Here is a 16292-nt window from a genome sequence, read left to right on the forward strand (position 1 = left end):
AACATACTCAAGGACTGAGCTTCCACAGCCCTCTGGGATAGAGCATTCTAAAGATTCACAACCCTCTAAGGAATGAAATTTCTCCTCATCTCTGTCCTAAGTGGCTTCCCCCTTATTTTGAAAATATGTCCCCTGGTTCTAGACTCCCCAACCAGGGGAAACATCTTAGCTGCATCTACCCTGTCTATCCCTTTAAGTATTTTGTAGGTTTCAATGAAATCACTCTCATTCTTCGAAACTCGAGAGAACGCAGGCCCAGTTTCCCCAATCTCTCTTCATAGCACAGTCCCGCCATCCCGGGAACAAGTCTGTGAATCTTCGTTGCACTCCCTCTATGGCAATGATATCCTTCCTAAGGGAAGGGGATGAAAACTGCACACGGTAATCCAGGTGCAGGCTAACCAAGGTTCTATACAATTGAAGCAAGTCTTCACGACTCCTGTACTCAAATCCTCTTGCGATAAAGATCAACATACCATTAACCTTCTTAATTGCTTGTGCTACCTGCATGTCAGCTTTCAGTGATTTATTGACAAGGACACCCAGGTCCCTTTGTACATCTATACTTACTAATCTCTTAAACACTTACCATTTAAGAAATACTCTGCACATCTGTTCCTCCTACCAAAGTGAATAACCTCACATTTTTACACATATTCCATCTGCCACGTTCTTGCTCACTCACTAAGTCTGTCCAAATCCCCTTGAAGTTGCTTTGCATCTTCCTCACAATACACATTCCCACCTAGTTTTGTGTTATCGCGAACTTGGAAATATTACATTTGGTCCCCACATCCAAATCTTTGATATATATTGTGAACAGCTGGGGCCCAAGCACTGATCCTTGCGGTACCCCACTAGTCACAGCCTGCCAACGCGAGAATGACCCATTTATTCCTACTCTCTGTTTTCTGTCTGTTAACCAATCCTTAACCTATGCTAGTATATTACCTCCTATCCCATGTGCTTTAATTTTTCTAACCAACCTTCTGTGGGGGGCTTTATCAAAAGCCTTCTGAAAATCCAAGTATACTACGTCCACCGAACCTCTTTATCAATTCTGTTTGTAACATCCTCAAAAAAACTCCAACAGGTTCGTCAAACATGATTTCCCATTCATAAATCCATTTTGATTATGCCCAATCAGATCATTATTATCCAAGTGTCCATTTCTCACATCCTTTAGAATAGATTCTAACATTTTCCCTATCACTGATGTAAGGCTAACAGGTTTGTAGTTCCCTGTTTTCTTTCTCCCTCCATTCTTAAATAGTGGGGTGACATTTGCTACCTTCCAATCTGCAGGAACTGTTCCAAAATCTATAGAATTTTGGATGATGATCACCAATGCATCCACTATCTCCATAGCTACCTCTTTCAACACCCTGGGATGTAGAATATCAGGTCCTGGGGAACTTAGCAACCTTCAGCCCCATTAATTTCTCCAATACAACCTTCTTACTAATACTAATTCCCTTCAATTCCTCATTCTCCCATGTCCCTTGAATCTCTAATCTGCGAGATGTATTGTATCTTCCTCAGTGAGGACTGACACAAAGTATTCATTGAGCTTCTCTGCCATTTCTCTATTCCCCATTATAAATTCTCCTGACTCTGCATGTAATGGACCCACATTAGTCAAATGTTTCCTTTTTACATACCTAGAGAAGCTTTTACAGACGGTTTTTATGTTGATTGGGAAGGAACACATATTGCTGTTTCCAGCAATACTATTGCAGAAACCAACAATTCCTTGTAGTTATTTACGTAATTCATGTTAGATCAAATGCAAACCTTTATGGTTTATATAGAATGATACAAAAGAAAAACTGCCTCACAGACTTCCAGGCGTTTGGACTGTATGGGTGAGGCTTCCAAAACATAACACCAGGAAGTTTAAATTCTTTATGAAACCATAATGAGGACAGAGCGGACTTGTTATGATTGGCAGGGACAGCAGGCCTACCAAGAGGAATCAAAGTGATTACAGAAAAAAAACGTCCAACTAAATAATTCAAACTCCTATCAAATACTCCAAATTCAATCTCAAGCTCACACACAGCAGAAAGCCTTATATCGAAACATTTTCTAACAATTTACAGCACCACACAGGCAACATGAGTTGAAATTTGTAAAATCAGTCATTTTTTTAAGAGTTTCTTATGTTATGTTACTTTAAGTGTTACAGGTTGGAGGAACATTACGAAGACAGCTCAAAGCAATTTCACAAAATTGGTGCTTATGCCTAACTTATTTTTTATATATGCTTAGTATTTCCACATTGGTAGGGTTATAATGTTTGGTTTGCTTTTGAGTCATACATTCCCTACTTGGTATGGTATTGTAAATTGTAGCTTAACGGCATAGGAGAGACTTTGGGAGAGGGAGCTTCTAGTGATGACCATGCTTGAAGGCCTCAATCAGAGCTAAGTGAAATGAATAGGTAAGTTTAATAACTTATAATAACTTATAAGTTAATGGCGCAAGGGGAGAGCCAACTGTGCAACAGCCCCAACAAACAAATTTCTCTGCAGCACCTGTGGAAGAGCCTGTCACTCCAGAATTGGCCTTTATAGCCACTCCAGGCGCTGCTTCACAAACCACTGACCACCTCCAGGCGCGTATCCATTGTCTCTCGAGATAAGGAGGCCCAAAAGAAAAAGAAAGAATAACTTATAACTTAATCACTCAGGGAAGTGTGACAGACAACTGTGATGGAATTGACTTGACACAAAAAAGCATGCCATGTAATTACAATAAACTGTGACAATTACAAGAAGTGCAGGTATACACAGGAATTACTGGTCATTAATTGTTTGAAGAACAATTTTTTTTAATTGAAGAGACGGTTTCAGCATTATTTGTTGCCTTCACTCTTCTAAAGGCCTACTGGAGGTTGATTAAGGAAATATGATCTTCCACATAGAAACTTTAAGCCACGTCTCTATTTTCTCCCCTGACCGCCAACAAGCCAAGAGGATAGCAGACACAGGACAGTATAAATGTCAGCAACCAGCACACATAGCTCATTTTGGTATTGCTCTCCCAAATCTGGATTTTGAGTAAAAGTCATGCAAGTGGCAGCTCTTGTTCTGTTGCTCTATGTCTATAAAACTTACAGGAAAGGACAGAGAAATGAGACTGAAGTAATAGCTCCAATTGAAGCCAAATGCTCTCTTTCTGTACCGTAATTTCTGATTTTATACTCACTTTTGTCACTGTTATCCGAACAAAAGTGGAATTCCACACATCAATACTCAAATGCACATGTGGTGCTCTGTTCCCTGGACTCTACTGATGAAATATTTAGTTTAGTTTTAGTTTAGAGATACAGCACTGAAACAGGCCCTTCGGCCCACCGAGTCTGTGCCGACCATCAACCACCCATGTATACTAATCCTACACTAATTCCATATTCCTACCACATCCCCACCTGTCCCTATATTTTCCCTACCACCTACCTATACTAGGGGCAATTTCTAATGGCCAATTTACCTATCAACCTGCAAGTCTTTGGCATGTGGGAGGAAACCGGAGCACCCGGAGGAAACCCACGCAGACACAGGGAGAACTTGCCAACTCCACACAGGCAGTACCCAGAATTGAACCCGGGTCGCTGGAGCTGTGAGGCTGCGGTGCTAACCACTGCGCCACTGTGTTACAAGATAATCAGCTCTAATCCATCATTGGAAATTTAATGGTTGTATAGTTCATAGTCTGATTATTGTAGTTTAATAAAACAGGTCCGCATCACCTGCAGGATACAGAGCACTGGCATTGCAAGATCACCTTCTCAGATGGTCTTGCAGCTGGTACCAAGTTGTCTCTATCTGCAAAATGAGCACATTTATTTGAAGAGAAGCATTATTTCTCCCAGTATTTTGGCCAACATTCTCCCCCGCAACCAACACTCCCAAAATCAAATTAAATGGTCATCATTTTACTGCTGCTTATTGGACTTGCTGTGTGCAAAGTTGCTGCCATGTCTGCCTACACAAATAACAGTCACTGCACTTCAAAAATAATTAATTGGATACAAGTAGCTTGGACATCCTAAGAGATGTGATAAGGTGCTACAAAACAGCAAAGTTTTTTTTGTAACTTTATGCTGCAAGTTTTGGCATTGGTGCAATGCAAATGATCACACATCATCAATACCAAGTATGCAATATCAACACAGCCACAAATTATATGAATGATAAATATTTACTATATATAGGTGTCATTTTGGGGCTAAAACATGCAGTAATTTTAATAAGTATCTCTTTTGGTACACATTCCTTACAGCAATACTGTCAGTTCAGTCGAGACTACTGACTTCTATGTTATCAATATTAACAGTACTGATTACTATGTTCAATTTATAATGGAGACATACAATAAATGTTTTCACTTCAATTACTGCTTTCAATATTTAACACACTGCACACAAGACTGAAATCATCTCAGTTTTGTCCCATGGTTTATATTGAACTTAGTGTAGTCCTTTTAATAAGTTGCTACATATTCAACCACCAACTTTCTAAAACAAGAGCATGTTTTAAGTTAGCAACTTGCCGTAATCACGAGTTGTGATGACATGAATATCTTGTCATCCTTTTTTATAAATTGCACTCTTGATATACATTCCCAGTCTTCTATGTATCAACTTTTACATTTGTAAAACATTTTGGATCACAAAATTAAGCCCAGACACTAAAACAGTTCATTTACATAAAATTGCTACAAAGTACCAGAGTCCAAATTGATGGGATTGTAGACTTTTTATATCTGTTCTACATTTGTTATCACATAATACAAAATAAATTATATATTGCATAACATCAATGTTCCTTATGAATACTGTTGAATTATAATCATGAATGCTGTATCATACTTTAAATTCCTAAATAAATCCATACCATAGCAGATTTTGAATTTCTAATTAAAACTTGGAGAACTACAATAGAAAGACTATGTAAAAACAAGTACTAACAAAGGCTAAATAATTATTTTTTTCCATTTTCACAATGCAGAAACCTGCACAGTGCCTGGCACTTCTTCCCAAACAAGTCAGTCATAGTTTTTAATATTTCAATGCAACAACAGTACTCAGTTTTAGCTCAAACGTTTCAAGTTGCTATTAAAACTTCAAGAACTAGGAGTCCAAGAATGTGGTCTGTGCACCATTTCCCCAGTCATTTAATGCTTGCGATCAGGGAATTGGCATTTAAACACTTACTAATATACTATTCAACAGTTTCAACAGAACAGATAAAATGTGTCCCAGTGTCACTTGTACCTTACCAAACGTAGTGAGGTAAAAAGAATCCAGAACATTTGAAAATCTGTTGCAAAAGGAAACCCTGTGAACACTGCCATGCTCCATTGTTAGTTCCTACAATGCTGCTGGAACTTGAATCCGTAATGTTTCAAATCAGTAACTCAAGAAGCCGTTAAAAGTACGTATCAAGCATGGTTGATAAGACCAGCTGAGCTTCCCAGCAAGCTCTGCTAACCGCCCTTGCTTTGAATGTGAACTCTTGTGACCATAGTGATGAGAACAGCATTTGCTCTGATTGGCTGAGTGACTGTTTGAATGCCTGTTTTCCACTGATAGAAACCTATTGATTGGCTTTGAAGAAGAAATTTCCTTATGAAGCACACTGGTATCCAGTGGGGAAGCACTTCCAAAATCCTGAAATGGAGTAACAGACTTCGAATTCAATGAGGAAAAAGCAGCAATCATTAAGGTTAATCAAGGTTTAAATCTTGCATTATCACATCGTAATAACCACCCCTGATTTCTGCTCCACTGTCCCCATAATCTAAATACGAAAGCAACTAAAATTAAAAACTCCGCCAAGTGAATGACAGAAAAATTCCAGTTCTCACTAAACTGGTTGGGAAAGGATTAAGTTGCAGTTCACGGGGGCATTATCTGATCACCACAGCTATGTTCTTGAAAGAAATGCTGCAAAACCCTGTCAGTACAATGTTATTTTACAATCAAAAGATTACATAACAACACCTAGGTTTTTCAAAAAAAACCTTTATCCCACTCTTTTACCTTCAAGCAGAAAGTAAGTAATGAAACAGAAACTGCCAGAAATGCTATGAATCAGTCTAAAAAGTAACATAGGTAATATACATATATTAATATTTCATCATAATGTGGTCAGACAGGGAAGTTCCTTTATAGTGCTCAAAAAACAAAAAGAAAGGTAGAACAAACAGAGGCTAAGGGCTGAATTTTACCAGCCTTCCGAAGTCAGGGGTCGTGGCGACGGGGCCCGGAAAATTCTTTGGGGAGAGGCCTGCCACGACCCCCAACGCCGAGAAGGACCCGTCACATTTTCCTGGCGGCAATGAGACCTCGGTGCTATCCCGACCCTGCCGCTCCATGGCGCAGCCTTCATCTCCATATTGAAATCAATTCAAATAAACATACTTGGTCCCAACAGCTGTCCCACGCAGATATTCCAGCCACCGGTCGGAACTCCCACGCCTTCGGATCTCCCTATGGAAATCTGGGGCGTGACACTGGTGGGGAGAGGGGAGGAGTGAACTTCTCAGGGCGGGAGGTGGGGGGAGCGGTGAAAACTGTTTCAATTGGCTGAGAGGATGGTAGGAAGGGGTTGAAGGGTTAAGATTATGAAATTTGGGGGTGAAAGGTCAGGACTGGGAAAATATGGTTTATCGGTGGGGTGGGATGGGGCAGGGTGGTGGAGGGCATTGTTTGATCATGGGGGGGGGGGCGGTTGGAGGAGGGGCTTTGATGTTTAATTACCTGTTTTTATTGAAATAAAAGGTGGTGTTCCCTTTAAAAATTGAAATCATCTGTCAGGGCTTGAAGCCCTTTAAAAATGGCGCCAAAGCCTGTGCAGTGGCTCCGGATGCTGTTGCGGGGGACGGAGTGGCCATCCCCTCTTCGTTATCGGGGGCAGCCGTTTCGGCCCCTCCATTTAAATGAGCCTTCGCGCGAAATATCGCGGCTGATCAGCGGCGTGCAAGTCATGCGTGCGCCATGCCTTCTTTTAAGCTCGCTGCCATTCAGCCCTAAGAGTAGGCTAACTACTTTCAGAGGTAGAAAACTCCTTTAATCTGCAAACAAATTCTAAATGCTGTAAGATGATGGTAAATGCAAAATACAGAAAGTTTATCTTTTTTTGGCCAGGCAGATTCATGACCCATACAGGATCCAGTGTTATGTGGGGTTTTGCTGTATTTTCCCAGCCAAAAGTATGCAGCTCACCAGCACAGAGCACTTTACCGTGGACTATAAGCTTCCAGTTGTTTTCCGGTTATGATTACTCTACCCATTGGAGGGTTATTTGGAGAAGTGCAGAAACAATACCCTAGGTCTAGCCTTTCAGGTACCATCAATAAACCAAGCTGGCTGGTCAATAATCAATAACACTCTGTAGTACTATGTATCTGCCTAACTGGAGTGTCAAATTTACAAGGCCAACACAGAGGGATCATTTAAAGTCGAACCTCTTGATTAACAAGTGTGTTATCTTGGAGTCAATTCAACACAAAAGCAATCCAGCATACCTTCTTTCCAAGGATAGCAACTAATTGGTGGACTGACAATTAAAAAATGTAGAGTCAACAGAAAAGCAGCAGCTATCAGGTAATCCTTCTGTGTGGTATACTGAGCAACACAATTCACTATAAAATTTCAATTTGCACTGCCACTATCTTTGTGATCACATGATGGACACACATCATTTCCCAACAAATGGTGATTGCACAAGCTGGAGGCATGGAGTTCTAGCAACAATTGCTTGTCTGCATGCAACTTTATCAAGGTAGTTACTGCTATGTTAGTATGCTGGTTTCCAGGTAATACAGGCCAGCAATTCTTTCCTCAGTTTCTTTGTCATAAATGTGTTAGGCAATTACTTTAAGCATGGTGGAATGGGAGGTAAACTTATAATGTACAAGTCTGCTTGATGTTTTAGATGTCCAACTTTAATGCCATATACTAGGCTTGCTCATTACCAATTAATCCAGTTTTTCCTTTAAAAGGCTTTAGTAAAGAGAGTTGTTTTTCATGAGGTTGATTCACCTTTTAGAGGACTCACTAACAAGTGAGCTCTCTCTCCCTAAAATCTTTATGCTTTGTTGCCAGTTTTCCTTGCTTGGGAACTCTGGACTATTTAGAGTTAGAATAACCTAGCAGGCTCCCAAACAGCTTAAAAAAGTCATTGTGGCAGAAAAAAGTATTTTAAAAAGCATCCAGAAGCAGATTACTCAAGATGTGGAAAGAAGGTCCCTTGGGGCAGGGAGAGGTAGCAAGAACAAATCAATCTAAAAAAAAAGTTTCATGGATCATTTGCTTGACTATAGAAAGGAGGGTACATGAAACAAGAGAACAAAATGATGACTGCTTATTACAAAGTTATGTGATATAGAAGGAGAGTTAGGAATAGTGTCCCCATCCTAGCTGTGAGACTGTCTGAATAATGCTGCTATCATTCTGCAGTTCTGAAGTTTATAAACTTCCCATTGGTGATGCAAGGACATCGCTACCCAAATTCCTCAGGGCAGAAACCCAAGCCCAACTACCTGCAGCAATGACCTACCCTTCATCACAAGGTCAGAAGTGGGGCTGTTTGCTGGTGATTACACACTGTTAAGCTCAATTCACAATTCCTCAAATAATGAGGTAGTCAATGCCCTCATGCAGCCAGATCTGGACAACACCCAGAATTGGACTGTTAACGAATAAGTAACATTCGCACCACACAAGTGTCAGGTATTATCCATCTCCAATAAGCAAGAGTCTAAACACCTCCCCTTTCAATCAATGGCATTATCTTGCCGAGTCGCACTGCACCACATCCTGGAGTCACCATTGACTAGAAACTCCAATTGAAGCAGCCACATAAATTCCATGGCTAATCAAGCAGGTCAAAGGCTGGGCATTCAGCAGCAAATGACTCACCTACAGAATCTGAAAGCCTCTTCACATCAAAAGTATAAAGGCATACTCCCACCTTGCCTAATTGGGTGCAGGTCCAATCACACTCAAGATGTTCAACACCATTCAGGATAAACCATCTGCTTGATCAGAAGCCACCTTAAATATCCATTTCCTCCACCACCAACGCACCATGACTGCAGTACTACCTACAGGATGCACTGCGGCAATGCACCAAGGTTTCTTCAACAGCACCTTCCAAACTCACAACCTCTACCATCTAGAAGGGCAAGGGGAACAAATGCCTAGGAACACCATCACTTCCAAGTTCCTCTTCAAATCCTATATTATACAACTTGGAACATTTATTGCTGTTCCTTGATGGTCGCTGGGTCAAAATCCTGGAACTTCCTATCAAACAACAATGTGGCAGCACCTTCATCACCTCAAACACAGAGGTTTAAGAAGGTGGCTTGCCATCACCTTCTCAAGGACACCTAGTGATGGGCAATAAATGTTAGCCTTCATAGTAATGCCCATGTCCCCAATTAATTTTTTTAAAAAGTGTGCAGCTGCAAACATTGGTGATGTTCAAATAATAAGCGTGCAACATACATAACAAATTTAATTTATAGCAGATTTTACTCAGTATGTCAGCAATTACATAAAATATGTTGCATGAAAATCAGATTGTGATTGGAATCTTGGTCATAGCACTCACTAATTTAAGAAGTCATATCTTGATTATAGAATTCCAGAACACTTTTGACTAGATCCTATTAAATGCATTTATTCAGAAGCTAATTGAAAAAACTATGGCCCCTTGCTGCTCAAAAGGTAATACATTGCCGAGTATGTTAATGAATTATTCAGATCAAAAGAATCCCAGGTCAATCTCTGCAGAAAACTAAGTTTTCTAATCTGAATCAGGAACTGGTCTCCATTTCCCAAGGATAGCAAAGGAAGAAAATCATACAGTTTCCACTCCTAACCATATCCTACAATCCCTAATAGACACCAAGTGAGCACAGGATCTGGCTCAGCTGCAATGCTTCCATGATGAAGTGAAGAGAAAGAAAGACAGATGTAGGATGTCCCAAAGTGCTTCACAGCCAATGAAGTACTTTTGAAATGTCATCACTATTGTAATTCAGGGAAATGAGACAGCTAATTTGCACACAGTGAGGTCCCACAAACAGCACTGATAATAACCAGAGCATTTTTTTTAATTGATGTTGATTAACGGATAAATATTGGCCAGGACACCAAGGAGAACTCCATTGCTCTTTCGTGAAATAGGATCTTTTACATCCACCTTAGAGAGTAGATGGGACTTAAATGTAACACTTCATTCGAAAGACAGTACCTGCAACAGCACAACACTCTTTAGTACTGCACTGGAATGTCAAACTAGATTTTATTCTGAAGAGTCTGGAGTTGGAGCTGAACCTACAAACTTTGATCCCAGTGACGTCCCACTGAGCCACGGCTGATTCTTGCCAACAATCATGGCCAACTACCAGTTAGACTTACACTTGAAAAATAGCCATGTAAGCAAGACACTGGATGGTTGCCAGCACCAGTAGAATTATTCCTCAGCATCAGTCACCAATGACAACATGTATTTATATAGCGCCTTTAATGTAATAAAATGTCCCAAGACACGTCACAGGAGCATTATAAAGCAAAATCTGACACTGAACCACATATGGCGATATTAGGGTAGATGACCAAAAACTTGGTCAAAAAAGTAGGTTTTAAGGAGCATCTTAAAGAAGTAAAGAGAGATGCAGAGGCAGAGGGGCTTAGAGAGGGAATTCTAGTGCTTAAGGTCTTGGCAACTGAAAACCCAGCCACCAATGCTGGAATTAAAGTCGGGAAGTTCAAGAAGCCAGAATTAGAGGGCAGGTATACTGGAAGGTTGTGGGGCTGGAGGAGATTACAGAAAGGGAGGGGTGAAGCCATGGAGGGATTTGAAAACAAGGCTGAGAATTTCAAAATCAAGGCATTGCTTAACCAAGAGCCAAGAAGGTCAGGGAGGACAGAGGTGATGGGTGAACGAAACGGTTCAAGTAAGGATGTGGGCAGCAGAGTTTTCGATGACCTCCAGTTTACCGAGGGTAGAATGTGAGAAGCTGATCATAAATGCGATGGAATAATCAAGTCTAGAGGTAACAAAGGTATGGATGAGGGTTTCAGTAGCAGATGAGCTGAGGCAACGGTTGGAGTCAGATAGAATTACAGAGGTGTTCATAGATGGTCTTAGTGATGGTGCAGATATGTGGTCAGAAACTCATCTCGGGGTCAAATGTGACAACAAGTTTGCGAACAGTCTGGTTCACTCAGACAACAGCCTCGAAGAGGGATGGAGTCAATGGCTAAGGAACAGAGTTTGTAGCGGGGATCAAAACAATGTTGTTGTTTTTATATCAAAACAATGGTTTCAGTCTTCCCAGTATTTAACTGGAGGAAATTTCTGCTCATCCAAAACTACATGTCAGAAAAGCCATCTGATAATTTAGAGACAGGGACAATGGAGGGATTGAGAGAAGTGGTGGTTCGGTAGAGCTGGGTGTCGTCAGCATACATGTGAAAAATGACGCTGTGTTATCAGATGATGTTGCCAAAGGGCAGCATGTAGATGATAAATAAGAGGAAGACGTTTAATTCTTAGCTTAAAATTTTATTCAAAAAGTCAAAATCTGCAAAATTTGATTCCAACGCAGTATTTACTACATAAGGTGTTACAACTTACCTGAAGTGATCTGAGGAGGCACTGAGCAGAAGTAAGGTAAATTGCCGATCAGCAAATTATGAAAAAAACATTCAGGATTTTATTATAGGGAAACCGAGAGTAAGGATAGAACGGAACAAAAATACTTATTTTTCCAAAAGAGAACAGAAAGCTAAATAAGGCTGATGTTGAATGTTTCTCATGAATTGAGATAAGATTGGAAGGGTTCTGAAACAACATAAAGCACAATATTTCAATTATTGATGATAAAGATTAGTGTCTTCGGTTTAAATAGCAAGCCAGCCTTCTACGCAGTAATACGGATACAAAATGCAATGCACAGCAAAAGTTGTAACTACATTTTAATCAAATAAAAAACCCTATTTATATATTTAAGTAACAGACTGTGTTCCAAAAAAGTGGTGTTTTCACTACAGATTATCTTGTTGGAATGATGAAAAGTGAAGTGAGCAAGCATCGAGTGGTAACCGCAACACCCAAATGTCCATTTGGAATCATAAATCCATGCCTGGCTTTCCATTCTACTCTTGGCTTTCTGTTGTTAGCAAACTTTGCCCTGCAAGATTCGTATCAATACTAACAGCTCTTTAATGAATTTCCCTGGGTTTCAAAACTAAATCTCACTAGTTAGGTATTATTTAAGTAACAAATGGAGAATCTAACAAATATTCTAGAGTTTATTTTGTCCCTCAAACATACTGATCTTTTTAAAGATTTTCTGCAAATGTGCAACTGTACTTCAGCAAATGTTGTCCTCTGTGCAGCTATACTTCAGCAAATGTTGTCCTCTGAAAAATGAAATACATGATTTGGGAATCAAGAGGTTACCCAATTATGGTGAATGGGATCCTAGGTTCAAATCACAAAATTCTTTTCTTTTCTTTTGGGCCTCCTTATCTCGAGAGACAATGGATACGCGCCTGGAGGTGGTCAGTGGTTTGTGAAGCAGCGCCTGGAGTGGCTATAAAGGCCAATTCTGGAGTGACAGGCTCTTCCACAGGTGCTGCAGAGAAATTTGTTTGTTGGGGCTGTTGCACAGTTGGCTCTCCCCTTGCGCCTCTGTCTTTTTTCCTGCCAACTACTAAGTCTCTTCGACTCGCCACAATTTAGCCCTGTCTTTATGGCTGCCCGCCAGCTCTGGCGAATGCTGGCAACTGACTCCCACGACTTGTGATCAACGTCACACGATTTCATGTCGCGTTTGCAGACGTCTTTATAACGGAGACATGGACGGCCGGTGGGTCTGATACCAGTGGCGAGCTCGCTGTACAATGTGTCTTTGGGGACAAAATACTCTTAATGTAACAGGAGAGAACAAAAATGCTGACAGTTCTGCTGCCACAGGGGACTTAGACGAGGACTTTGATGGGGCAGCATACAGGAGAGCGCTGAATGGGCATGCACACAGAGATGCTGAGTGCATGGGCTAGCCTGCCAAACAGCCCCGTCACGGTCGAGGAGCATGGAGGAATCTGGCTCCAAGCTGGCAAAAGGCATCATGTAGAGCTTCCTCTCCCAGCAGCCTCTGCCACATTTCCCTGTCGTGCTGCAGACCAAGAGGCACTGCAACTGCAGTCCCCATACCTGTTGCAGCCTTTGAGTGGACAGGTCACTAAATCCTCTCTCCTCTGTGAAGATTCAGCAACCCGCTCTGCCAAATTCAGGGATTCAACACAACACCTCCAAAGGCACTCCAGTGTACTTCCAGAGAATTTACAATAGCAGAGTTCTTTAAAATTGCCTGACCTGCAAGTTGGGTTCCTTGTCTTTTAAATAATGCCAATGCTGGGCCCCTCATGCAGCTGAATGCTCAAGTTTTCTGGTGAGTAGCAGGCAAATTCATTGAATGGACCTGCGTGGTCCAAATTTGAAAAATGGGTTGCACATCAACCAGTACGGCTGTGTGACATCATGGTAGCATCACTTCAGCTACTTCCGGCGCATGCAGGAGAAGCCCACGCAAGCACTCTTCCCAACAAAATATACTGCATGGGCCATACCGGAAGCGGTTGGTGGCTCGGCATGCACCCCAAGGAGGGCACTCATATCTTCCGTAGCACCATCTCCAACAGTGCTAAGGATCCGAATTTCACGCCCAAAGACACAAATTAAGAGTACAGAAAATGAAGAGAGGAGCAATGAATAGGGAAAATGAGGAACTTCTTTAATAAAGCCATTAAATTTAAATCTTTGAAAAACTATTTTGTCACCAACTTGTTACAGAAATAAAGATGGATAAAAACAGATGTGCATATGGGTCCAAAACATTGTCTTTCGCTTCTTCTGGGACTATTTGTCAATGGGATGTCAGGATCACAGTAGGAAATGGATAAAAAACAGTTGTGCGTTTAGGTACGAAACATTCTGTTTTGCCTCTTTTGGGATTATTAGTCAACGGGATATCAGAATCGCAACAGGAAATGTATTTTCAGTTTCAATTAAAGGCAAAACCTGGTTTTGAACAGCTGTGCATCCCAGATGATAGTATCTCCATTCATCAAAATTAACAGTTTAAATCTTTATACCAGACTCCTGGCAAATAAAAGCTTTTGAAATGAAATATGCTCAATATAGAATGTTGAATCCTTTACTTTAAGACTAAAGACAAGTTTACACATCATCTTTTTAAAAAGTTATCACTTGAATCTTGTTACAGAGTAAATTAAGTTCAAAAAGACATCTGCACGACAGTAATTACACACAATTTGCACAGTTCCTAAGTGATTTGGAAGGTTTGTGGATAAGTTGTGGCAGCCCGAATTCTGACATTGCCAGCAGTTAGGTTGGAAAACCTGCTTCAATATGAGAGATGAAGGCTAGCAAAGGAATTCGGCATTCCTCTCAGACACATTGGGAGATTTAGAAGATATAAATAATATAATAGCTCCACAGAGAACTATCATGTTGCAGTTATATTACACCGAAAGACACCAATGCCTTTTTTTTATATTTGTGTTACCACTGAGTTATAGTATCCCTCTCCCACTACTGCAGCTCAATAAAAGCAGAGCTCTGTTCACCAGCTTCTGATCACTGGTTAAATTTCTGTCATTGAACAGCCAAAGGGCTTATCAGTTTGACTTCAATATCTACCTCCCGAGTTCCATTCCACATAAACTTTAACTCATCCAGGAATTTTAGCTCCCGTATTCTATCCCACACACCCATTACACTTGATCTTGCTGACTTCAGGATTACCTTTTGTAAATTTATTCTTAGGATGTAGCCAACAATAAGGTACCCCTAAGCATTAAGAGTCAACCATAAATTACAGGGCTGGAGTAATTTGTCGACCAGACCAAGTAGGGATGGTAGGTCTCCTTCCTTGAAAAACATTAATGCACCAGTTGGACATTTTTTCTGGTGCTATCCCACAAATTATTATATTAATTGAATTCTATTTCACAACTTGCCATGGTGGGATTTGAACTTGCAACCTCTGTGTTACTATTTCAATGCCTTCACTATAACATGACAACAAGTACCATATTGAGACAAAATCCTAGCCTTCATTTTCAAATCCTTCACCTCATCCTACATCAGCAATCTTTCCCAGCTTTACTTTGCAGCAAATATTCTCTGATCTTCTGACCCACACTAGTGCCAATAATTCTTAACGAGTAGGTGACATGCAAATGTAAAACAGTCAGGACTACCTAAAACGAACTGCTGTAAAGACCCATATTTAGCAAGATCAGTACTTCAAAAATCAGCTGAATGAGCACAGGTCTCAGTCAATATAAAAGTCGTGAGAAACAACAGATATTGGTTCCAGAAAGTAATGAAAGCCAGTCTAAATTTGGCATGACGTTATAATACCTCCAAGCCAAGTTTTGTTTTTGCACTGCCTACAAACTGTCAGGTTGAAAGGAAAAAATAAAAATTAACAAAATAGAATTTTTGTTGGCTGTTTCTAACAATTCCAGAGTCCCAATTTAAAGAAAGGATACAATAGAAATGTTATAATTTGAAGCAGGCCAGATTCTCACTCGATCACATTCAGTATTAACTTAAATATACATCCATTTTTAATGGTAATATAATAATTAGCTGTGTTCATTATCACCAGTACTAACACTGCCAATACTGTATTACTGTAATTGTTACCAGGTGTAATATTAGCGGTTAACCAGCTTCCCTTATGATTTTGTAAGTTTATGCAGATATATCATTCAATACCCATTTGGAATGACCCACAGTGGAAGCTTGTTTCAAGATAACGAGCCACAATTTGCTGCAATATCATGAATGTGCAAGACAATAAGACACACTCCTAGGTTTATTGATATTAAAAACTTGCATGTGGCTGTTACACTAGATTTTACTGCACCAGTTTATACAAAAAAAAACTATTTTATATTCAAAAATTAGCATTTCCCATTTTCCTCCACAAAAAAGGTCATGCTTACGAACTTTCCAACAAACACTATGGTCCAGATACTAACAAATTTGTAAGATTCCCAGCTTGCTTTGACCTCTTCTTGGGAGGTCTCCCTGGGAATTGGATATTTTTCTCATCTATACTGTATCTAATATTTTTTCATTTAAAATTTTACCTCAAAGGAAATGGTCTCCTGACACAGATTCCCAAACAGTCTTGTGGGTCTTTTGGATCTAAGCCATTTTTCA

The 16292-nt window shown here is 40.3% G+C and overlaps 1 protein-coding gene across 3 annotated transcripts in view; it reads right to left on the reverse strand.

The window, feature by feature from the left end:
* The window catches only part of rgs3a (regulator of G protein signaling 3a), a 401039-nt gene that overhangs the window by 352830 nt on the left and 31917 nt on the right, over positions 1 to 16292 (reverse strand). The window contains exon 1 of one of the 3 annotated variants that reach the window (XM_068012623.1): positions 5287 to 5383. The exons of the other annotated variants lie outside the window; for them this stretch is intronic. Coding sequence (XP_067868724.1) covers positions 5287 to 5368 — 82 coding nt within the window. The 5' untranslated portion in view covers positions 5369 to 5383. Of the gene's footprint in view, positions 1 to 5286; positions 5384 to 16292 lie in introns of those variants that run through there. 3 annotated transcript variants of the gene reach the window in all.

Source organism: Heterodontus francisci, chromosome 32 (genome assembly GCF_036365525.1).
Source record: "Heterodontus francisci isolate sHetFra1 chromosome 32, sHetFra1.hap1, whole genome shotgun sequence".
Taxonomy (NCBI): Eukaryota; Metazoa; Chordata; class Chondrichthyes; order Heterodontiformes; family Heterodontidae; genus Heterodontus; species Heterodontus francisci.